Genomic DNA, 24,761 nt, shown 5'->3' on the forward strand with positions numbered 1-24,761 from the left:
TGGTCTTCACTCTATGGTAAATCTTCTTATCTTACTATGAAGAAAATAGTCTCTGTCTGTCTGTCTGTCTGTCTGTCTGTCTGTCTGTCTGTCTGTCTGTCTGTCTGTCTTTCTGTCTGTCTGTCTGTCTGTCTGTATTTCGATTTTCTTGAGAACCGGGTACTGTATAAAGTTGAAATTCAGCAGGTGTATTGCTCCGGACCCAAAAAGCACAGTGTTGAATGTGAAGGTGTTAACTTATGGATGAGCGGTTCTCCAGAAAGCTGCAAGCAGCAATACTGGAGGCCAAGCAATCGGCCTGTTCCGAACAGGGACGTTTTGAACTGGGCAAGCACAGCACTCTTGATTTGGTGTACCTCTAAAATAATTTGGGGTTTTGAATGCAGTCCAGAGAATATGTTTTGTTCATTTTGGTGTGGAAAGTTATCAATTTTATGTAACTGTGTTAGATATGAGCTTACAGGAGCAAAACCACCACAAATGTATCTAATGTAAGTGATGGGTGTGGTGAATGTTGGTGCATCATGCTTTAACAAAGTAATTTCTGTAGATGCTAATCGCTGACAGGCTAATAAGATGGCACTAAGCACCCATTAGTTAGCAAGCACATCCCACTGTGTTTGGGATACACAAAAGCTTTGCTGAACAAGTGATATTTCCTCATTCTGGGCTAGGGACTGAGAGCCAGCACTATCTACCGCTGGACTCTTCTTCCATCCACAAAGAGTTCCCTTTTGACATACTCTACGATATCATTTTCAAACTATGTTATTCCCATTTCTATTTGGATTGTGCGATTCCTTTGTGAAATGGATGTGAAAATTGGGGGGGAAAATGCCTTTGTCTTCTGTAGGCTGCTGTGAGCTATAAGCTGAGTAATTGTGCATGCACATGATTCAAGAGAAGAGAGGGACACGGCCGGGCTGGTTCGGGTGGTTGTTGAGGTTTTGCAGGAAGCTGTGTCAATGGCGCTTTCAAGTCAATGTGCTTCTCCTCAGTGGCTGCCGGCTCCTGTGTGTAGTTCTAAAGTTTGTCAGCGTCTGTTGTTGTCACAGATCTTTCTTTTAAGCGCTCACATTTTTACCTGGGCTTTGAATGTGCTGTCAAATGCAAAAATCTATAAAAACACAGTGGGATGGAAAGTGTAATGTAAGGGTAGCTAGGCTACCTTTCCTCGTCTATTGACTGCTTTGGTGAGAAAACAAATACGTCATTTTGAAATTTGAGTGAAGCACCCCTTTAAGAATTGTCTTGGAATTCCAATTGCTTTGTATTCACATAGGAATGGTGAGAGATTATTTTGCCCCACTTCTTGAACCTGGATTAATATGAACATGTGGAATGAGAGATGAGAGACGAGAGCTGCACTAAGGGACGGGCATGGGACGGACACTGAGCTGGACAATGGTTCTGGGTCTTTTAGTTACACGTCTTCAGACAATGTGTAAACACTGCAATCAACAATGTTAGGTTTGCTCATGGGCCCCTCCAAGTAATGAGCCAAATCCCTTGAAGACATCTACGCGCTCATTGCGGTTTTATGAGCTTTGTGTTACAGAGCAAATTACATTCTCTCCCCAATGAATCAATCATTTGGGATTTTTGCAGACAGTACAAGTGCACAAACAATACACTCAACATTTCAAGGAAGCTTTTGGAAAATATCAAAATTACCCAAAGAAATCTCACAAATAATATGAATACTACATGCTTTTTTCCATCTGTTTAAGACAAAGCATTCATTTCACTGAAAATCCCACAGTCAATCTCTAAATTGGCTTGTCCTCATTCCAGGATAAATGAGTCTCGGTTGCTTCTTGGTTTTATGAGAAGCAAACAGAATGTCTTCCAGGATGTGGACATGTGGACATTAGTTTTGTGTGTTGTGTTGAGAGGCTGTTGGATTGGTAGCAGGATTGAGGTTGATGGGTCATGAATTGGTGGCAGGAAGGCCATTGGTTGGTAGACCGTTGGGCCAATCACTGAAGCCAACCAGTGACAAGCCATGAGATCACAGTGACTGGTATTACCAAAGGAAATTGAGATCACCAGGGGCGAAAGATCAGTTGTTTCCTGATGAAAACTGTTTTATGTAGAGGTAAATAAGGTGTAAAAGTAGTGTTATTATACCAACAGCGAAATGTTGGTCAAGCACAGTACAACCCATATCTGAGTCACTGTTTTCCTTTATTTTAAAACCAAACAAGCATAACTCGAAATCGGCCTTTATTATGACTGTACCATGTACTTTACCGGAGAATAAGACATGCCTGCGAATCATATGATGTAAAAGAAAATGTAAGAACATTTTCCAGGATACAGATCGTCTAACAATCCACCTGTGGTTCCTTTTGTGTGTGTCTTTGTGCCAATGGGGGATTTCAGTATATGCGTACAGTACAGTATGTGTTTTTAACTTTCAAATAAACCAAATCAAACTCAAGTCCATACTGTACATCGTCATTCATCCTGCTGTCCCCCGGTTTCTAGCTGTACCGACCCCACTGGTTCCCTGTGCTCTGTTTGTGTGAACGTTAAGTCCTTGACCAGAGTAGAGTAGCTGGAGTTTTCCTGAATAGCTGATTATGTATGTCCAGTGATTCGTGCGCCTGTACCTCCTCTCCACCCTGCAGCGCTACTTACAGATTGCAGCCAGCCGGCGCTGTCTCTGCACCGAGCTCTAGGCTGTTTCTCCGCTCCTCCGGTGGACGCCACGCGCCTCTGTGTGGGTCTTATGGGGCCGGTGATTCATGAGGAGGTGTATTTATTCAGTGCAAGGAACGTGAACAGTGCACAAAAGAGAACAGAACGCTAAATGGCCAGGGTCATGGGTTTGCGCTCTCCTCTGGCCATGTCCACAGAATACCTCAACGTTGGACGTGTTGCATTTGATAAACAGCTGGTGTCTCTCTACACCAAAAGCTTCGGCAATCAGCTCACTTAAAATGAGAACTCACAGCCCACAGAACAAAAAGCCACCACAGATCAACGTGTCAAGTATTAGATGCTTTAGTGAGTGTTTTTTCCTATGTAGTGGGGTCCTATTTTCAATACAAATTTATGTTTCTCTGTAGCTAAATTGGTCAGCTGTAGCTCAGGAGGTAGAGCGGGTTGCCCAATGATCGTAGGGTCGGCAGTTCACATCCCGGCTCCTCCTGATGACACGTCGAAGTGTCCTTGGGCAAAGACACTGAACTCCAAATTGCTCCCAATGAGAGGCTAGCACCTTGCACGCCAGCTGCCGCCATTGGTGTGTGAATGTGTGTGTGTGTGAATGAGTAAATGAAAGGCCTTCATTGTAAAGCGCTATAGATAAAAGCGCTATATAAGTGCAATGACCTAAATGCATTCCTAGTGACGGTAGGAGTGGCTGGTGTGAAGCATGAGAGAGATGTCAGAGGAGCCAGCGAGGACGGTGGCTTTACTCCCGTGAACCCACTTCCCCCCACAATGCCAGCCAGTGTCCCCCACTCTACTGTTCCCAAGCAGACACATCAAGAGTGTGTTAGCTATGCACACATAAATAATGTACCACTGAAAGTGTGCTGAGCCATACAGTGTTACGGCAGCCAGAGAGGGCATAATGCCTGTGTGCATTCTGGGCCAGCTCTAATCATTAGCTTCTTAATTTCTGGAACACTGGAAAATTTGTTGGTTCATATTTTACCACTTGTCTGCAGTATTGATTATGATAAATAATCCACAAATGTTGGGATAAAATCATTCTCACCTAGAACTCTCACTCAGTCACCAGTCATCTCATCCTCCCCCTTAGTCTCTATTTATCTACGCTGTAAAAAAGAATATTGAAACTCAGAACTGTCGGTGCTTCGGCTTCAGCGCAGCGGTTCAATTTGTAGCTGATAATATGATCATCATATGTAATAATCGGACTATTTTGTACTTTTTCTTGTGAATAGGAGAATGGCATGTTCCAGAATGAAAAGGGTATAATCTGAAGAGTTCCTATTTCAATCTGAATCAGAATTCCACGTGTGTCTCTTTTCAGAAGCAGGACAGAGAGAGGGAGAGGGAGCACCGACTAACTCGACCGCCTAGCTCTCTCAACAAAGGCTGAATACAGAGGCTGCCACGGCACAAACATGAAAAATAGATTCTCAGCTGTCGCAAACAAAGGTTGTGTCCCTCCATGCACGGTTCTAGATGCTGACAGTTTAATAGCCTTATATAATGCATCCTGGAGGCACATTATTTTGACTTACATCCTCCTCCCTCGGTTCCTCCATCCCTCCCTCTCTCAGACCTCCTCTCTCTCTCTGCCAGGCAGGCTTTCCCCCATCTCATCCCTGCTCCTGGTCCTGGTCCCCCATCTCATCCCTGCTCCTGGTCCTGGTCCCCCATCTCATCCCTGCTCCTGGTCCTGATCCCCCATCTCATCCCTGCTCCTGGTCCTGGTCCCCCATCTCATCCCTGCTCCTGATCCCCCATCTCATCCCTGGTCCTGGTCCCCCATCTCATCCCTGCTCCTGGTCCTGGTCCCCCATCTCATCCCTGGTCCTGGTCCCCCATCTCATCCCTGCTCCTGGTCCTGGTCCCCCATCTCATCCCTGCTCCTGGTCCCCCATCTCATCCCTGCTCCTGGTCCTGGTCCCCCATCTCATCCCTGCTCCTGATCCCCCATCTCATCCCTGGTCCTGGTCCCCCATCTCATCCCTGCTCCTGGTCCTGGTCCCCCATCTCATCCCTGGTCCTGGTCCCCCATCTCATCCCTGCTCCTGGTCCTGGTCCCCCATCTCATCCCTGGTCCTGGTCCCCCATCTCATCCCTGCTCCTGGTCCTGATCCCCCATCTCATCCCTGGTCCTGGTCCCCCATCTCATCCCTGCTCCTGGTCCTGATCCCCCATCTCATCCCTGCTCCTGGTCCCCCATCTAATCCCTGCTCCTGGTACTGATCCCCCATCTCATCCCTGGTCCTTGTCCCCCATCTCATCCCTGGTCCTGCTCCTGATCCCCCATCTCATCCCTGGTCCTGCTCCTGATCCCCCATCGCATCCCTGTTCCTGATCCTGATCCCCCATCTCATCCCTGCTCCTGCTCCCCCATCTCATCCCTGCTCCTGGTCCTGATCCCCCATCTCATCCCTGGTCCTGGTCCCCCATCTCATCACTGGTCCTGATCCCCCATCTCATGCCTGGTCCTGGTCCCCCATCTCATCCCTGGACCTGATCCCCCATCTCATCCCTGGTCCTGGTCCTGGTCCCCCATCTCATCCCTGGTCCTGGTCCTGGTCCCCCATCTCATCCCTGGTCCTGGTCCTGGTCCCCCATCTCATCCCTGGTCCTGGTCCTGGTCCCCCATCTCATCCCTGGTCCTGATCCCCCATCTCATTCCTGCTCCTGGTCCCCTATCTCATCCCTGGTCCTGCTCCTGGTCCCCCATCTCATCCCTGGTCCTGCTCCCCCATCTCATCCCTGGTCCTGGTCCCAATCCCCCATCTCATCCCTGGTCCTGGTCCCAATCCCCCATCTCATCCCTGGTCCTGGTCCTCAGCCCCCATCCTGGAGGGAGGGGAAGCAGTTGGGGGGTTGTGGGGGTCATCTGGAGGCTGCCGGGGCCACTTTATCCTAATATCCTCTACACGACACAGTGACCCCCAGAAGACCAGCTCTCTGTTTCACTCGCTGACAGGAAGCCCTGACTGCTGACCAGTCTATAGAACATATGACCTCTTGACCTCAGGCACAGATGGCATCCTGTGTCCTCTGTTGTTGTGATTGTCTGACATAACAATCGGGTTTGGCTCAGGGAAGAACACAGGTGGGTTACTGTGTCCTTATTTTCTACTCGAGAACGGGTTTTATTTGGCTAGTTTGAGACAGGACACACAGCACAAAACACAAACAATGTCACACCCCCTCCCTTTTCCTTGATTTCCTGATGAATTATTCATTGGAGCAGACTTGTCTAAGCTTGTGGATATTTGTTTAAAAAGTCTGTTTAATTGAAGATTTACAGCTAGCCCTGTGGAGGGGCTATGGTTTGTGGTTGCAACGCTTATGTAGGAAAATAATTTTCTGTGGCCTGCAGTGTAATTAATTACCCAACCTTCTCTTCTTTCTGGCTGTGCCAGCTGTTTCCAGCCATAGACACTCAATCCCCATGGCATTAATAAAGATAGTGCATCACTCCTACTGGCCACTATCGCTGCTGGCTGAGGGCATCTTCAAGAACTCATCATACAGTACATACCGCAGCCACAGCGTAAAAAAACTGTTTTGCATATTAGAGGCACCCTCACAAGCTATACTTCCATGTCATCCATCATTTTCATTAACCTTTATTTAACCAGGCTTAGACCCATCGAGATTAAAATCTATTTTTCAAGAGCTCAAAGTGCTTCATGGTTGAAGAAAAATTAAAATAACATTTAAAAAAGTGTGTGTGTGTGTGTCTGTTTGGGGGGGGTGATAAATATAAGATACAATAAGATAATAAAGGTGCAAAATTAAAGAGGGATTTTAGGTACATATAAAGGAAAATAAATTAGATCAAGGCCTTTAAAGCTGGATGAGGTGACTTTTTATTAGTTCAATATTAAGTTAAATATTCAGGATTGTCTCCTAGTAGTTTATGAATTGACCTTAGCAAGACTCCCAAAAATATTTTTTGTGACATAACACCACATGAGACCCTGTGAATTGATTATTTTATTTTAGAATTTCAGTGTACTAACTATACTTCTAGTTAACCGCTAGTATTGTATACTGCAGTTTTTATCACGACCAGAGGGGCCGCCAAAGTGCTGAGTTATCTCATGCACAAGGTACAAAAAAGAAAGTGCAATTAAAAATGCATGACATAAATTGAAAAGTAGCTGGGTCTGGACATGTGTCAGAGACTTTTATCTCTTTTAATTCAACCAGTATTGAATTTAAATGCCTGTTCAAACAAGTAGGTTTTAATCCAACCAGTATTTAATTTAAAAGCCTGTTCAAACAAGTAAGTTTTAATCCAACCAGTAGTTAATTTAAAAGCCTGTTCAAACTGATTTTAAGATTTGTTTCTTTCATATTAAGAGAGCTTGCATCTCTGATGTGTCTGGGCAGGGTGTTGGTAACCTGACGCGTGCCAAATGGTTTGTTTTAATGCAACCATCTGGGAAAGCTTTGTTGAACACTATTTGGGAAAGGGCAGGCACTTTAAAAACTACTCAGCAGGTGATTGGATGAACAATCTATCTATGACTGTCTATCACAGGTAAATTCTTACTGAAATGAACGCTCTACAGAGGCGTTGCTCACTGGCAAAGTTAGATAGATTCTTAAAGCAATGTCAACATTTGGGAAACCGTGTAATATTATTTTTCCTTATCTGCTGCAAGTGTTCCCTTGCATATTGTTTTGGCTGATTTTTTATAAATTCCTTAAAATGGACGATTTCTTCGGCAGTCATCTTGCAGGTCACCTGGGTACTTCATTTGTACAGAGAGAGAGTAGAAATATTGCCTTTAATTGTGCACAAACTCGTAAACCACATTGACAGAATACAGCTCAGCACTCAGCAAATCACGCGCCCAACCGACCTACATAAGTATGTAATCAGCCAGCCTAAAATTTAATTGGCATAAACAAATCAAGCCAAAACAATTTCCATATTTTTTATTGCACCCCCCCCCCCTCGTTCACACACACAGGCAGTGAGTTGACTGGAGGAAAAACATCGACGAAAAAAAAAAACATCGACGGGCCCCCCTGAAGCTCTGGGCCCAGGGCTTCAGCCCCGTGAGTTTGTGCATTAATCAGGCCACTGCCAGTGCTGCACATGAGCGATTTTGGGGTTCTGTGTCTTTTGCTCAAGGACACTTCAACACATGCAGGGAGCTGGGATCAAACCAAGGACCTTACAATTCCCAGCCAGCCAGTCTACCTCCCGTGCTAGTGTTTCCTCAAAAAAGGCAGATTGTCTGATTGTTTTCTGATCGGCCAATCAAATGGATCTCTATCGAGCTTTGCCAGACTGATGTGCAGAGTGAAACAATGTGAGCTGGCGAGGTCTGGATGATCTGACAAGGATACAGTACTTGGGCATAATAGTCTAACTGAAAGCGGCGTCCCAGCTCGTTTTGTGTAGTACATAGGGAACAGTTAGGTCAGCACCTGAGGACTTGTTGATACAAAACTAAAAAGTCAAAGATGTATGTGGGTGCTTAAAGGTTTGTAAGTTAGTAAAAGTACCTTGAAGTCAAGGAGCCAATGTAAGGTAACTACTGTAAGACAGGAATGATATGCTCTTTCTTTCTGGTCTTTGTTAAAAGTAGCATAACAGCCAAATTCTGAAAGAGCTGAAGTTTCACTATTGATTTTCTGGGCAGTCCGGTAAAAAGGGCATTGCAGTAGTCTATTCTGCTAGTACTGTACTGTAATAAAAGCATGAACTAATTTCTCTGCATCCGCTTGTGTTAAAAATTCCCTTACTCTGGCAACATTTCTAAGGTGGAAGAAAGCTGTCCTGGTTACTTTGCTAATATTGGCCTTAAAATTCAAGTGGGGATATTGCCCAGGATTTTGACTTCTGGTTTGATTTGTGGAGCAAGGTCCTCAAGTTAACATAAAATAATTTCTGTCTCTAACAAAAGTATCTCTATGGGGCGGCTGTAGCTCAGTTGGTAGAGTGGGTCGTTCAGTGATCGAAGGTTCAGTGGTTCGAATCTCAGCTCCGACTGTCCACATGTCGAAGTGTCCTTGAGCAAGACACCTAACCCCAAATTGCTCCCAATGAGCAGGTTAGCACCTTGCATGGCAGCTACCGCCATTGGTGCGTGAATGTGTGTGTGTATGGGTGAATGAGAGGCCATTGTAAAGCGCTTTGAGTGCCGCTAAAGCAGAAAAGTGCTATATAAGTGCAGTCCATTTACCATTTACCATATCTCTTCAGTAGCTCAGTCAAGCGGGCGATCACTTTGGGAGTCTGGGGAAACTGGGGAGTCTGGGAGGTTGAGTCAGACCGTGCAGGGCAGCTCTCTCTACTTCCGCCATTGAAATTGAGGCACTGTTGATTGCACTTTGATCAATAACCTAGTGAGAAGCAGGGCGAATGTAACGCAATGGTCAGACGTTAAGTGTCTGTCATACTACACCAAATCCTTTCATTTGCATTAGCTGCAAACAGTCAGACATGTAAAACAGCTCGTGAGTCGACAGGAGGATATGAGTGAAGCATGTGCAAATGAAACAGATTATTCATAAGTTACATATATGTCATATTACAGTGAGCCTTTCGGTAGAGGTGCAAGTGGTAGGACATTTGGAGGAGCTGTCTGACATGTTAACAGTAGGCCTTATACAGTAGGCACATATGCAAATCTTAACAGCAACACCAGTAGCTTACACTTAAGGTCAGTAGTCTACTGTGCGTATAGACATGTTAATTCCAGATGCTTCGAATGAGTTGCAACCTTAAAAACACAATATAAGTTTGAAGTGCTAACAATGGATAATAAGCTCAAATACATTGGTTAATAGCAATGTATAGTGTACCACTAGGGCCAGTTGCATCTGTTAATAGCAACATCATCATTACAATGAACAGTAGATTATCATACCATCTTATTATATGGCCTTCCTTCCACATGTTTTTGTTTGTTTGTTTATTTTGTTTTTTAAAACATCGTCATTTTCATTAAATATTTTCCTAAGAAAGTTCAAATCACTTGAGGTTCTTTTAATCACTGATATGTTAATTCACTACTTACTTTCAAATAAATGCTTACTGTACATTTTAGACCAAACAAAACATATGATGGGCCTATATGCCTGCTCTATAGATAAATCTGAACTAGAAAAGCCCACTGCACTTACACATTCTGACGACATGCATCATGGTGCACAGGTAATGTGCATGGGTAGTGCCCAGGCACAGTGCATTTGCTTATAGATGTAGTTGAGAGAGGTCAGGGAAATATTTATACAGTTCACTTTTTCGGCCCTTGGGTGAACTGTTTTTTAGCTTCCCTCTGGAATATGTCTATCCAAACCATTGCTCTCTGTAAAGCGCACTGTGTTTTGCTCTCTGTATGAAATGCGCTATACAAATAAAGTTTGATTTGATTTGATTTAGCTTGGCACAAACAGGTCGCGCTGCTGTTCTATGACTAACTGACATTTTCACATCAGTATGATATCTGATGAAGATCCACTAAATTAGCACATGAACTGTGATACATTTTTCATCATTTGAAGATTTAGATGCCTAGGACATCAAAAAAAAAAGTTTGAACGAGTTTATGGGTAACATTAATTACTCATGATGGCTGCATCAGCTGTAATTTATATTAAACGTTTAGTTTTGTGTGTTGTACTTCTAAGTGAGACAAGGCCAGGACCCCAAGACATCCTGAAGATAAACGGAAAGGATGCCTTGGCTGCCAAAAGCCAAAAATAAATTGATTTTGATTGTCTTGTACTTTTCAGCTTCTTTGCTGTAACCCAAGCTATTTAAACGCTTCATCAAAAGACTGCTTCCTTCTTTCTTTTCCAAGTCTTTACACTCCCTTAACCGTTTCAAGTGCTTGGCAGAAATATGAAATTCATTATCATTACTTGGTCCTCATTACTAAAAAGAAAAGAAGATCTTGAGTTGCTAATTGGTTCCAGGGGGTAAGGAGGTAGGAGATATAGCCTCAGTAAAGTAATTAATACTGGGTGGATCCTGCTCCATAGCATATATCACTTCTTTTTTTTATACCTCTAATATCTCCTTGGTGTGTCATCAGTCTTCTGACATACTTAAACTCCACATCCAATTAAGCAGATTCAGATGCATAGGGAAGCATGCTGGCAGAGGAATGTGGTAGGAATTACATATCTGATGCAATGACAATAGCACCCGTCACTGGAAGATTGATGATGAGAGGCCCTGTAGTGTCACTTTGCCTGTCGAGAGAATAGTATTTGTTCCTGTTTGATATGGGAGCTTCAGCGCAGAGCCGTGTGAAGAAGGCCTGATGTGATTCCTCAATGCACAGAGACTGATGTTGCCCTTTCATTAACCCCATACTAACGCCAAGAGAGAGAGAGAGAGAGAGAGAGAGAGAGAGAGAGCTTTATGCATGTGATTGAAGGTAAATATTTCATTGCACAAAAAGATTCTTGAAAATCTTGATTACATGAGACTCTGCACACGCCCGGTAACATATTTAATTAGTTATGAACCATTTCTTTCAGCTCCAATTACTAGCTCTGTCACCCACCGAATCTTACGTAATCACTGTTCTACCCACGAGAGTACATGTCGAATAGCATGAGAGGTCATTCCAGCTTTGTGTTATACATTATTACACAGCGCACATGTGGCAGGCGCATTAGTATCCTGTCTGGGTAGCACAGCCCTGCCCTGTGAGGTATTGCAGTCAGATGTGGTCTGAGCAGCTGTTCTCTGACAGCTCTTCAAGCTCCTGCCTGTCCTTCTTCCTTTGTACGGACTCTTTCATCAGGCCGTTTCATATCTACGAATATGAAATACCAGCCCCGGGAACCTATCAGTGGGAGAAAGGTCTGGAAAGATGGACAGGCGGCGTTTGACATTTAACTAGGACAGAAGGAAAGGAGCAGTACTCACAGCCTATAGGACATGCCCAAACTTCTTTTATTATGATTATTCATTATTCAGTGCACACAAAAAATAGATGACCGAGATACAGCACTTGCTTGTCTTTGTTCATTTTATGTACTGACAGTATGTTGGTGTGCCCCCCCCCCCCCACACACCACGCACATACCCACATCATGAAACTAAAACACTACAGGCATTTCTCACAAAGAGGGTCCTTCTATTCCTCCCTCCATCTTTTCGTGGCCTTGATCTGCAGCAGTCCCACCAAGCAGCGGCAGCACGGGCCCCTGCCGAAGCGGGCAGCGTGTGACAGCCGAGGCAACGGGCTTTGAGGCTCACATGCAAATGGCAAACCTGTTCCTTTCTCTTTCTCTGGCGCCCCTCTTCCATGCGGCCTCCGTGCGTCTTGAAACAACAGCAGCTCCCAGTTGTCTCAGTCTTTAATTTGCATTTCAATAAAGCCTCACCCATCTTCAGGGGCCCAGTGCACAGGGCCAATCTTATGGTCCCCTTGTGTTGCGCTGACTGCACTGCCAGACATATTTCATGAATTCCCCTGCTTTTATTTGTCATGGGCCGTACTTTTTCTGAGAAGCAACTGATATTCTTTCTCAACCAAGTGTAAATTGTGCAAACGGCTGGGAAAAAAATATATGGCAAAATTGAATCTAAAAGGGACAAAATCATTCTCTTTTTTGACAGATGAAAGGTAAACGCATACACTGCACGCACACGCTTGCTCGCTGCACACACACACACACACACACACACACACACACACACAAAGACATTCACACAGAAACACAGATACACACACTCACACACATATAAATACAGAACAGACACACACACACACACACACCACACAGAGAAACATACGCACACATATAAATATAGAAAACACACATACACACACACTCACACACTCAATGAAGGGACGAATCAGTGCTCTTGCTGAAATCACTATTGGGAAATCCAGTTACTGTACCATGCAATTCTGTGATAGAGGAGTGCTGTATATGGAAGGAGTGGGGTGGGTGAGGTCAATAAACGAACGCACCACTTGTCCCCCCCCCCACCCCAAGTACCAGCGGTTTCCTTATTTCTTTATCAGCCAATTTATCTTCCGTTATTCCCTCCTGCCAGTCTCGTCATTCTGCTGAATGGAAATAGATACACTTCTGATGGGAAACATATCTTGCTACGTTCTGTATCTCTTTCACATTTTTTTTTTCCACCCAGAAATACATTTGTCAGGAGCACCGTACAATTTACGAAGTGTGATATTTTGCCTCCCATGTCTGCGGCTTCTCCCCTGGCTGGAATAACAACAGCGCTACCGGGACTTCAGACGCTTTCACAGGGAAGGAGAAGAAGAAGAAAAAAAAGGCCTCTCCGTTTGACACCCCGTCGCCACATGTTTTGTGCCTCTCAACTGTCTTCCATCTGCATTAATTTGACGTTCTCTAATCTGGTTGTCCCATTACCCGGCAGTGACAGGCGCTGTCGTAGCCTGCCGGCGTGGACGTCCGCGGGGAGAGCGCGCCTGTTATGGGTCACCTTGAGTACGTCTCCTGTCTGATGGTGACAGGTTCACTGACTCACCACACACGGGTCGTTGTCTCCCGGAGCTCTTGGAGATCAGCTGCCCCGCGGCCATATTGGAATCAGACGCTGTAGCCCCCCCCCCCCCCCCCCCAGATCAAAAGGAACCAGAGGTCATTGTCACTGGAAACGGACACGTCTGACATTGACTCAGAGCTGTTGTGGAGCTGTTGTACGTATCATACATATCATGTAGCTACAGTAGGCCTATGTATCATCATTGTATGGGCATTTAATATTTTAAATATGTTACTAATGCCTGTGTGTGTGTGTGTGTGTGTGTGTGTGTGTGTGTGTGTGTGTGTGTGTGTGTAAGAGAGTGAGTGAGTGAGTGAGTGAGTGAGTGAGTGAGTGAGTGAGTGAGTGAGTGAGTGAGTGAGTGAGTAAGTGAGTGAGTGAGTGAGTGAGAGAAAGAGAGAGAGAGGCCCAATCCCAATGTCCCCCCTAAACCCTCAAGCCCTGAGTGACTTATTGACCTTATTATCACCTGGTAAGTAGTTGAGTGTGAGAGGCTGCAAGGGCTTGAAATGGTCTAAAAAGGAATGGGACAGCACATTGCAACGTCCTTTACATTTACATCAAAACATATTTCTTACTATTGTGGGTTTAGGACTTTTTATTTTACGTTTTGATTTTGCGTTGTTTTTGTGCATGGCTGGCCAGCCGCGCAGCTAGTATAGTGTTTGTCAGGTTATCACTCCCTTCCTCCCTTACTTACTTACTCCCGACAATGTTGGCACTACAAGAGGCAGTAGTCCCAGCACACCAAAGTCAAGAAGGACACCAAAATCAACCCGCCGATCTCCACTGCACAAGTAGAGTAGTGGTCAGAGCATTGGACTCCCAGACCGGGGTTCAAGACCCGGTGGGGATGACTTTATGGGACTATACCCCAAATCTCCACATGTTCATGCCCTTGCCTTATAGGTAAGATCCTGTATCAACCCTTATTCTAAACCCTAATTAATGTTATGGAAGCTGCTGCTAGTTGTTGTGAACCCATGAGCTAACTGGCTATCTCACTCTTATTCTGCTGGATTAGCATTGGAAGCATTGGAACTGATATGTCCAGGCGACAAGACCTATCTTAATTTATCAGATGTTATTTCATGTCATTTCAATTCACAGCTATTTCAGTGGCATGACTAGCTTCCGTTCTACCAGTCCTGCACAGAAACAAGCCAGCCACGCATAAGGTGGACCTGGCCTGGTTCTGGTAGGCCTACATATATAAATTCACTTTGTGCTGAGTCCTTTACATTATCACAACCCTCTGTTACCCTCAAAACAATTCTGTTCAACAGTAATCCCTCATCACAAATCATTTAATTTTGTGGTCATAACTTACTACATTACTGCCTGTGATTCTTGTTTGTGATGAATCCAAAGGTTTTTACTTAAGAATGCAACACGCATTTCTGCACAAATACCTCACAACTCTTTCTATATTCATGCTGGCAATCTCAGTTCAAAGAACACTGCACCAAGATGGATGTCATGCAGCTTTTAACTGAAGAATAATATGGTTTATGGCAACAGAAATCTATGCTATCCATAACCATAGTCTTCATATTTTCAAACAAATCAAATTATACAAATGCATACGTAAAATATTGAAACCAAAATTGTTATAAGGCTACTTGTGCAGATAAGCAAGTTCAGCTGAAAACATGAAAACATATATTTTGTTTTGTAACGTTAGGGTTTCTTGTTTATTGGCCGGTAAGCCAGTGTTTCACGTCACAACTATATGAACTGTGGGTAATTCCAGAGGCAAAGTCCTTAGAAGTGCAGATTTGTGGAAAGGGGGCATAAATGGCCCAACATGTCTGCCAGAGAGCCCTTGTGCACTTGATGATTTGACAATGGGACAGAGCCCTGAGCCCTCACACACTTAGCGGGAACGCACCTCAAAGTCTGTGAGTCTGTAAAAGTGAACATTGAGACTGGACCAGAGAGAGAGAGAGGAGAGAGAGAGAGAGAGAGAGAGAGAGGGAGAGAGACCGTTAGTGTGTGATTGTTTGTCAGGAGGGCTACACAGACGAGAGTCAGTGTCGCAGGCTGACGATCTGAAGAAGTATGCAGGCCTCCGCAGAACCCCAGGAAAAAGCCAGGTTACTGGCTAAATTGAGTCCCCAAGGCTTCCCTGTGCGGATGGCATGGTGACGTACAACCGTTAGCTCACTCCATTTCATTCTCAGAATGCAGCTGTTCAGGGGAGCCGGAGCAGAATCGATCTGCGGCCTTAAAATGAAGCTCTGTGAGCAGCAACACCACTGAGACGGGAACCACAGCGAGCAGCGGGAACCTGCCAACCTTTTATTTTACTAGAAAATACAACCTATACCAACAACACGACCACACACACACACACATACACTCACACACACACGTGCGCACACGCACTGCATACCACAGATGGCAGGAGAGGAGTGTACCTATCAAAAGCAGAATTCTGTCTCACACTATGTGCTCATTACACTAGACAGCAAGTCATGGCATACTTATTGTACACTGACATTTCCACTGAGACGTACCGACCGTTTCCGTCTGCGCGATAGCTGCTTCATCACTCGTGAGCGGTGGCTTATTGGTCCCAGGAGGCCCATGTTCACCGCCATTAGGCAGACACAACTTCAGTTCCATGTCGTTTTTGAATGTCAGTGTTCTGTGTCCATGTCACGCATGATCTGACACTTTCTCCCCCATCAAGCTCAAAATTCATTACCCTGGGCCCCCCTGGGGGCCTTGTGCGGTTTTCAGGTTGGGGCTTATTGGTTTGGAACAGGGTACACCCCATCTGCGTTTATTTACCAATTAGCAGCTGGCTGATTTTGTGACACCAGGTGCTGTGACTCGTACAAATTAGGGTCCCTTTGATGAATAACGTGTCACCTCTGCGGCTAACCCAACTAGATGAATTCCTAGCACCCCTCTCTCACGTTAGGGAGAGAGTGCATGGATGTCTCCAGATGAGACAGTTGAACAGACGGACCTTGACCTCCATCGGTCAAATGTCCAAACTGTATCCTTGACTCACAAGCGAAACCAGGGCCAGGTCTATAGTTGATAGATACTGATGCATGTCCAGGTTCCAGCACAAGAAGGCAGGGTCTGTGGCCCCCGTGGTCGTGTTTGGGCCCCTCCTCTCCTGACAGGGAGCTGAGCGCAGAGCGGCCGCAGCAGGGGCCCCTCTGAGTGCATCTCACACCCTGACCCCCTGGGACAGCCGTCTCACTGGGAACCCTGTCTGCTGTCATTCATAACGCCAACAGGTGGGACAGTGAAACAAGTGAGCAGGAATTGGCTTATAAGGTACTTATACCCCCCCCCCCATGCTCATACTTCACAACAACACCTTCAATCCTAAAAGTAGAGCATCAAGTGTAAAAGCAAACAAGTTCTCACCCAGCATACACAAACCTGTACATGTGTACACACACACACACACACACGTACAGTACATACACATACGCACACACACATACACGCACACTCACGCATGCACACGCACAAACACGCACACACACACAGACAGTTTGTCATTCGGGCCACTGACTACGTTCACAGTCATTGATAATGGAGGGAGAAGGGAAATAGAAAAAAAAAACAATCATATCCTGCCGTGGTTCCGTCCTTCACCCGACGAGAGCATTCATCTCCCGCCACGTTGTTCTTCATCTCCCTCTGAAATATTCATGACCAGGAGACTGGCTTCCAGGAGCATTCAGAGTGCTGCAGTCACAAACTGTAGCCATGGCTATAAGCTTATAAAAAAAAACTGCACCATAGCAGCAGGGCTTTTGTCTAAAGGCTCATCACACCTGCTGGCTGAAAACAGCAAACTCATTTGCATTTTTATTTGATTTTAATAGATTCTTCTGAGGTTAAGATTTCCAAATAAAGAGGATACCGTTATCCTGTTTGCCTTTCGCAAGCAGAGAGGGTTAATTCGGTCGAGTGGTGTTTTTTGGGGGTTTTGAGGTTTTTTTAATAGATCAAAGGAGTAATCCGGGGCCGTCTTCTGCAATTAAGAAGATGCATTAACGAGAGCAAAGCCCTGTGGGCTGTTGTTCTCTAAACTGACGCCCTAGTGGTTCTAACAGCACATCATGATTAACGCTGAGCAAACATGGCCAGTTGTGGCAGCTCAGTCGTTCGGTAGCAGACAGCAGACTCTGGGGCCAGATCGGGATACTATACTAGACTATACTGTACGTCATTTGTGACTGAGGGCTGCTGTCGTTTTCTGAAACACACACCCCCTGGAGTCACGGTAACCCCAGGACCCTTTGCTACTGTATGTCGCTGAGGAATGCGCCCTGGACATCGAGGTGGGGGAAAAAAAACGATAGGTCTCTAGTTTCTTTCCTCTCCCTCTATTAAACTTTAGCAATTACTGCTGCGTTTAATCAATGTCTAATGATTACATCCACCCACATTACGCCCCAGGGGTAGACTCTCCAGATTGACGACTTATGTGTTGCTATTATTGGCAGTGAATTCACTGACAGCCCAGGCTCACACTACACCAGGGACACATACAGTACAGGGCAGCGAGTCATATTTCATGATTTCATAACCTGAACCGTTTGACAAACCAAATGTACATAGTCCAAACGCGCCTTTATCCCAGAGGCAACACTAGTAACACTGTAATATCACATATGAAAGACTGTATGAATGATTCTGCCAGTGGTACTGCTAATGAACAGAGACGAGAGAGTGAGTAGGGGAGAGGGAGGAGAAGGAGGGAGGGAGGAGGAGCAGGAGGAGTAGAAGGAGGAGTAGAGAGGAGGGAGGAGAGAGAGGAGGAGGAGGGAGGAAGAGGAGGAAGAGAGAAGGATGAGGAGAGGGAGTAGAGGGAGGAGGAGAGAGGAGGAGAGGGAGGAGGAGGAGGAGGAGGAGGGAGGAAGAGGAGAAGGAGGAGGAGAGGGAGTAGAGGGAGGAGGAGAGAGGAGGAGGAGGGAGGAGAGGGAAGTGGAGAGGGAGTAGAGGGAGGAGGAGGAGGGAGGAAGAAGAGGAGGAGGGAGGGAGGAGGAGGAGGGTGGGGGGGGAGAGACATGCGCGCTCTTTTATCCTGAGGTATGGAGAGGCTATGGTGGCAAATCTCTGCAGGCACTTAACATGATAGCTCAATTATTCCGTGAAACTGACTCTGACTCTTCTCACACCTAAACCTAAGCTCCTCTATTACTGAGCTTGGCTCAGACTAAATATGAATTCCAGACATCTAATAACATTAGACCTTTTCGGTTTCTGTTAAACTTTTCATTTTTGGCTGTTGATTTTCACTTCATCTGCGGGCTATTTTACCACCACTATTTCATCACTGCCATTTGACAGACCAGGGTAATAATATAACCCACTGATACCCGAATCACCTTTTAAAATGCTTGCCTCCCACAGTAGTTGACTTGATAACTTCCTAATCTGGACTTGTCCCCTGTGTATGGATGGCTGAGAGTACTGGTCTGAGAGCCGTTGGAGGAGGAGGAGGAGGAGGAGGAGCCGGCGGGGGCGTGTTGGTTCAGCGGCCCTCCAGACTGAAGCAGGGAGGAGCGGAGGCAGCCAGCCTTGTGATAATTACATGAAGGGCCAGTGTTATTCCTCCGGCGGGGGCCCCCTGCAGGCCTCTGTGCTTCTTCTAACAGCCCTGCAGTCCTTATCTGCGCTCTCTCTGGTGACTCCACCATGCTTTCACACAATGTAATTTTAATAGACATTTTAATAGCCGTCGTGTGTACAGTAAACCTGCGATTATTCGCATCAAGAGAATCCCTCTATGTGGATATTCTGTCGTAGTACTGTGGGCCCAGAGACATTGCCAGCATGTTGAGGAATGCAGAGAAGAGCAATTCTGTTGAGAGAAGAAGAACAAAAAGGATCCATCAATAATCTACAAAAATCCACAAATGCACTAATAAAGCTGCTTGTTTATTGGAAGGAACCTGCTTCTGACAAACATTAGAAACTGATCTTGTCTGTGTGTGTGTGTGTGTGTGTGTGTGTGTTGTTGTTGTTTACCTGTTCTGTGTGTGTGTGTTGTTGTTGTTGTTTACCTGTTTGTCATCAGAGGGGGGCACTTGTGAGGTGGTCGCCGCCCACCGATGCTGTAACAAGAACCGCATCGAGGAGCGCTCCCAAACGGTCAAGTGCTCCTGTCTGCCGGGCAAAGTGGCTGGGACCACTCGCAACAAGCCCTCCTGCGTGGACGGTGAGTACCAGCCAGGCAACGGACGCACATCAGAGAAAAAGTGCAACAGGTAAAGTCCAATGTGCGTAGATACCCACTGAGAGATCTACAGTACAGTATAGTAGAGAGTGTGCAGTATCTACTGGGAAAACACAGGTGTTTGCAGTCGCTCAAGTTTTTGAACCAGTCGTCCTATGTAAAGGTCATCCTAGCCGATGCCTTGTCCCAGATAAGCAGAGATTATGAATACCCTGTCGTAACTGGAGATGTGCTGTGTTTGATATAGCCTAATAGAATAGGTAACCTTAAGTGTGCACCTTACTGACAGACACACACTGTTCCTGCATATTTGATTTGGAGGCATTTGGGACCTGTCTTACCACTAGATGTTAATTTGTGGGAAAGGCAGATAATACTGTAATTCTGAAGTTAGTAGAAACTTCTCACATAAAAGTGGTTTGTATGTCATCATGTTTATGAATTTTTAGAAAGTCAACACACTATACTGTGCATGCATGAGACTTTCTTTTATTACTGAATATTCATGGAATACATCTCAAAAATGTATAGTCTATCTCAGAGACATGGAGAGAGAGAGAGAGACAGAGGGAGAGAGAGAGAATGAGAGAGAGAGAGAGAGAGAGAGAGAGAGGCGGAGGGAGAGAGATGTTTAAAGGAGTAGTAAAGGGAAAATGCATGTTTAGCCCTGTTTTAAGGTTACTTATGATCATATACAATGGTTCAGATCAAAAAGTTGACAAAACTAGCGCTTTTGAGAAAGTCTGATAATTCCTCTACCACCGTTTAGGTCATACAATGGATGTGGGTGGGCACCGTGAAAAATCTTTCAAAAACATGTTAAACTCTCGATTTCAAAGACAAGAAGCTCACCGAGGGGGTAATTGCTGTCCGTTGGTGCTTGACATCAAATTTGCCTGTAGGGTTTTATTGATCATTTTATGAAATCCATTGACTTGTATTGAAGTGACCGTTGTAGATGTGTAGATCAATCCGCAGAGGGGATTCAGGAAGCGGAACTACTTCAAGGCATTGCGCGAGATCGGAATCAGTTCAAGCGGAAGTTTACACATGTATGTGCTGCGACTAAATAGTTCTATATATAAAAAAATAAAAAAAACTTTCCAGATGAACTAGAATCTTACTTTATGGCGAATTATATGTCAGAACGCCAACTAACACCTCAGTGAGTTTCTTGTCTTTGAAATCGAGAGTTTAACATGTTTTTTGAATGATTTTTCACGGTGCCCACCCACATCCATTGTATGACCAAAACGGTGGTAGAGCAATTATCAGACTTTTTCAAAAGTGCTAGTTTTGTCAACGTTTTGATCTGAACCATTGTATATGATCATAAGTAACCTTAAAACAGGGCTAAACATGCATTTTCCCTTTACTACTTCTTTAAAGTATTCTGACTCCTTCCTCCCGACTCCCTCCTCTTGGGATTGTCAGATGCCTAACGAGTTGGTATCGATCAATAAATAAAGCACAGCCTGATTCAGTCAGGTGCTTGACCACAAACTACTCTCATCTAATGTGGCAACATGACCTGTGGCAGCCAGACTGAATAGCATGTGACTGGGTACATGTGACTGGTATATAACATATTCAATTCCTCAACAGCTTTGAGAGCTGAAACGGGTAGGTTTCAAACGCGGACAATAATATTCAAGATTCAAGTTTCTGTTTATTGCCATGTATATGGTTCACACATACTAGGAATCTGACTAGGGTTAAGGCATACGCTGTTGCAGATGACATAGGACAGGGTGCAAGGACAGGAAAGTGCAAAGACATGACTGCAAAACAGTACAAAAAACAGTGCAAATACAAAATACTAAATACAAAAAACAGTGAAAACAAAACAATGTGCAATGTGCAAATGTGTTCCGATATACAGTACTGTACTAACAATATACAAAAAAAAGGGGAGACACAAATGCAATATACATACCATATACAGAATGGAGTGTGAAGAGAGAATGTACAGTGAGTGTAGTGTGGTGGATGAGCATTGGTGGATGAGCATTGTTATGTGCAGTGTGTGCAATGTGTGTGCCGTTGAGGTATGTGGTCGTGTGCAAGTGGTGCATATAGTCAGTTTGGTGGGGGGGGCGTCGTTAATTAGTCTTGTTAATTAGTCTGATGGCCACGGGAAAGAAGCTGTTTTTGTGGTGTGAGGACTCGGTCCGGGATGGGAGGGGTCGGCCACAATCTCATTGGCCCATTGAAAGGTCCTGGAGTCGTGCAGGTCCTGTAGGGATGACAGTCTACAGCCGATCACCCTCTCAGCAGAGCGGATGATGCGCTGCAGTAGTCTGCTTTGTCTTTGTCTGTTGCGGCTGAGAATCAGACGGTGATGGAGGAGGTGAGGATGGACTCGATGATGGAGGTGTAGAAGAGTACTGTCATTGAACCAGAATTATTTTATTGCCATTTGTACATACATAGGATTTTTTTGCGACACCGTGGAGTCAACAACAACACAACAATGGACCAGTGAAATGACAGGACAGAACAGTGCAAAAAACTAGCAGTGCATTTGGCACTACAAAAGAGACATATAGTGCAAAAGTATAGTATAAATATACTGTATATGTACAGTGTACTGCAAATATTATATGTACAGTGCAAAAATTGCAGGGAGCGGGGGAGGAAGTCAGAGGGGGATCCTCGTTGATAAGGCTGATGGCCAAGGGGAAAAAGCTGTTCCTGTATTGAACGGTGTTAGTGGTTCAGCCACAGCCTCCTGCCAGAGGGGAGCTGTGTGAAGAGGCCATAGGTCGGGTGGGAGGGGTCGGCCATGATCTTCCTGGCCTGTTTCAGCATGTAGAATTTCTTCAGCTGACTCAGGAAGTACATCCTCTGCTGTGCTTTTTTTGGTGAGGGAGCTGATGTATAGCTCCCACTTGAGGTCCCAGGAGATGGTGGTGCCCAGGAAGCGGAAAGAGTCAACAGTGGTCACTGGGGTGTCATTCAGTGTGATTGGGGGGAGGGGGGCTGGATTCTACAAGTCTACAATCATCTCCATTGTCTTGACAGCATACATAGCTGTTTAATCATTCTATTCACACTTGCTCTATTAATATTCAAGCACCTTGGGTGGAGTACTAAGCAGGGACAAATACATTCACTATTCAGCTGAAAACCACTTAAACCAGAACTGTCATGGAAACTCAAAGACAACGCAGACTGGGCACATAACTACGTATGTCATTTTTATTTTGAATTGTATCCTTTTAGCAAAGATGCATCGATCTATTCTAAGGACTCCGAGATCAGAGAATCACTGCCAAATGCATTTCAGTTCTGTGAAAAAATCCTCTCACCCACCTGAGAGAGTCCTTAGTTTCAATCCATTAGAAAATATAATTACTGAGTCGAGTGAGGGAATTGGAGATCTCTGACAGGGTCGTTTCTTCTCAGGCGTCAATATGCCACCCATTCACCCCGTGTATACAGTATCTTCCCTGTATTTAAGGCCATTTACTATCTGAGATGGTAGGCATATTACCTGCATTAAAGTCAGGTCACAGCCACACCTCATCTGCTCCTCTGAGAAGACGCCAAAGAGGGCGTTTACTGCTCTGACATGAGGAAAAGCAAAAGCATTCTTACCAATGAAATTAAACGAATGCTTCGGCAACATACAAAGCATGAGCACAATGTTAAACATTCCATTAAGTCAACCAAGCCCCCTCTACTTCAAACAAAACAAAAAGATTCACAGTCTTGACCCAAGGAGAGAAAATAGATATCTTCACTGCATCTCGACTCTACTACAAAGTACACACACAATCCATATACTTTTCACCTGATATGAGTCTGTCTCCAACCAATCTAGAGCAGCTGGCTGCGGCACGGTATCTGATGGTGCCCCCTGTTGGGTGAGGCCAACCTGTTCTCTCCTCTGTCTTCCCGGCCTGCAGCGTCCATAGTGATTGGGAAGTGGTGGTGTGAGATGGAGCCGTGTCTGGAGGGAGAGGAGTGCAAGACGCTCCCCGACAACTCCGGCTGGATGTGCTACGCCGGGAACAAGATCAAAACCACCCGGGTAAGATCGCCTGCACTTGATGGGTTTGTTGTTGTTGTTGTTTATTTTGGATATGGGGGGACAATAAAAGTTCACCTTATCTTAGAAAGGTAGTGGCATCACGAAAGCAATAGACCTAACTGTGTTTACAGTGCATTAATGGCTGTGGGAATTGATTCAACGGTTAATGAGAATAACTGTTCCCTTTCCGCCGGTAGAACACCCAGCCGTACACATCGACGTATTGAGGCCCGAACGCACAGGAGAGGTCATCCACAAGTCAGTCATGGTTGTACAGTATCATTTGTTTTTGAACAGATTATCAATGATAAGATCACAAAAGAGAGACGAATATGTGTACTGCACGCAAGCCGTATTTCACACTTTGAAACTTGCCTTTGTTTCAGGTGATTTCAACAGTCAAACAAAGACCGAACAAAGATCCTACTTTCAATTTTCTCTCCGAGCGTGAATACTCCTGGATTAAAGGTGTGACTCCGTGTGCACTCAACACCTACTGCTGCCGGCTGCTGACGAACGACGCAGCTCAATGCTATCCCCATGGGGAGCATGGCGCTGCCTTTGTAAAGAGTGAGGTTTCTTTGTTTTATACTTTGAGGAGGAACACAACTGGGCTGGGATGAAGATTGTGTCTGATACTCCTTCCCTGGCATCAATAGACTAATATTAATTGGAAAGATCTTAGACAGACACACACACACACACACACAAGGATTGGTTTGAGTAAATAGTTGTTGACAGCCCTCAGGTTTCCTTTTTGTACATAAAGCGTCCGTGCGTGTCCGTGTGTCCAAGAATGTCCAATGATGTGTATGGTCGGAATTCTGTTATCGAATCCCTGAATACAAAACTTCTATTCTCGTATATGTGATCCAAAACACTATACAGCCAATCGTTGGAATACTTCAGAGACATACTGTAATATATAATGTAGGTTTAACCATGTACAGATGATGTGTTCTCTGTCCATGCATTGTGTGTCTGGGACAAGGGTCAGAGAAAAGACAATATTGTCCGCTTCACTGCTAATGGACAGAGCCAGCCTGAGGTGAAGCTGGAGAAGACGTCACGTGACCCCGCACATCACTCATAGTTTCAGTAAAGAGAAGCTGGGGGTCTTGTTTTGTTATTGGTTGATTGGCGTTGTTACTGTACTTTGTTGGTTTGTTTTTCTATGCCTTCATTCATTTCTGAAGATATTACTTTTACAGAGGGAAAAACTAACACGTCTCTTCAAATGGTAAATTGAGCACCAAAAATTACAGTAACTTATGGGTTTCTCTTCCCTTAATGCCTTATTTGTGTAGGTTAAT

General features: G+C 45.0%; 1 protein-coding gene across 1 annotated transcript in view; it reads left to right on the forward strand.

Annotated features, from left to right (window-relative positions):
• Window positions 1-23,675, forward strand: part of LOC311329787 (chemokine-like protein TAFA-1) — a gene marked incomplete at both ends in the record, with an annotated part of 24,129 nt that extends 454 nt beyond the window's left edge. The window contains 3 exons of the mRNA XM_084461711.1: window positions 19,254-19,394; window positions 23,324-23,448; window positions 23,646-23,675. Of these exons, the coding sequence (XP_084317837.1) occupies window positions 19,254-19,394; window positions 23,324-23,448; window positions 23,646-23,675 (296 nt within the window). The remainder of the gene's footprint in view (window positions 1-19,253; window positions 19,395-23,323; window positions 23,449-23,645) is intronic.
• Window positions 23,676-24,761: the final 1,086 nt, after the last annotated feature.

This window comes from Borostomias antarcticus (genome assembly GCF_949987555.1).
Source record: "Borostomias antarcticus genome assembly, chromosome: 3".
In the NCBI taxonomy this organism is placed as follows: domain Eukaryota; kingdom Metazoa; phylum Chordata; class Actinopteri; order Stomiiformes; family Stomiidae; genus Borostomias; species Borostomias antarcticus.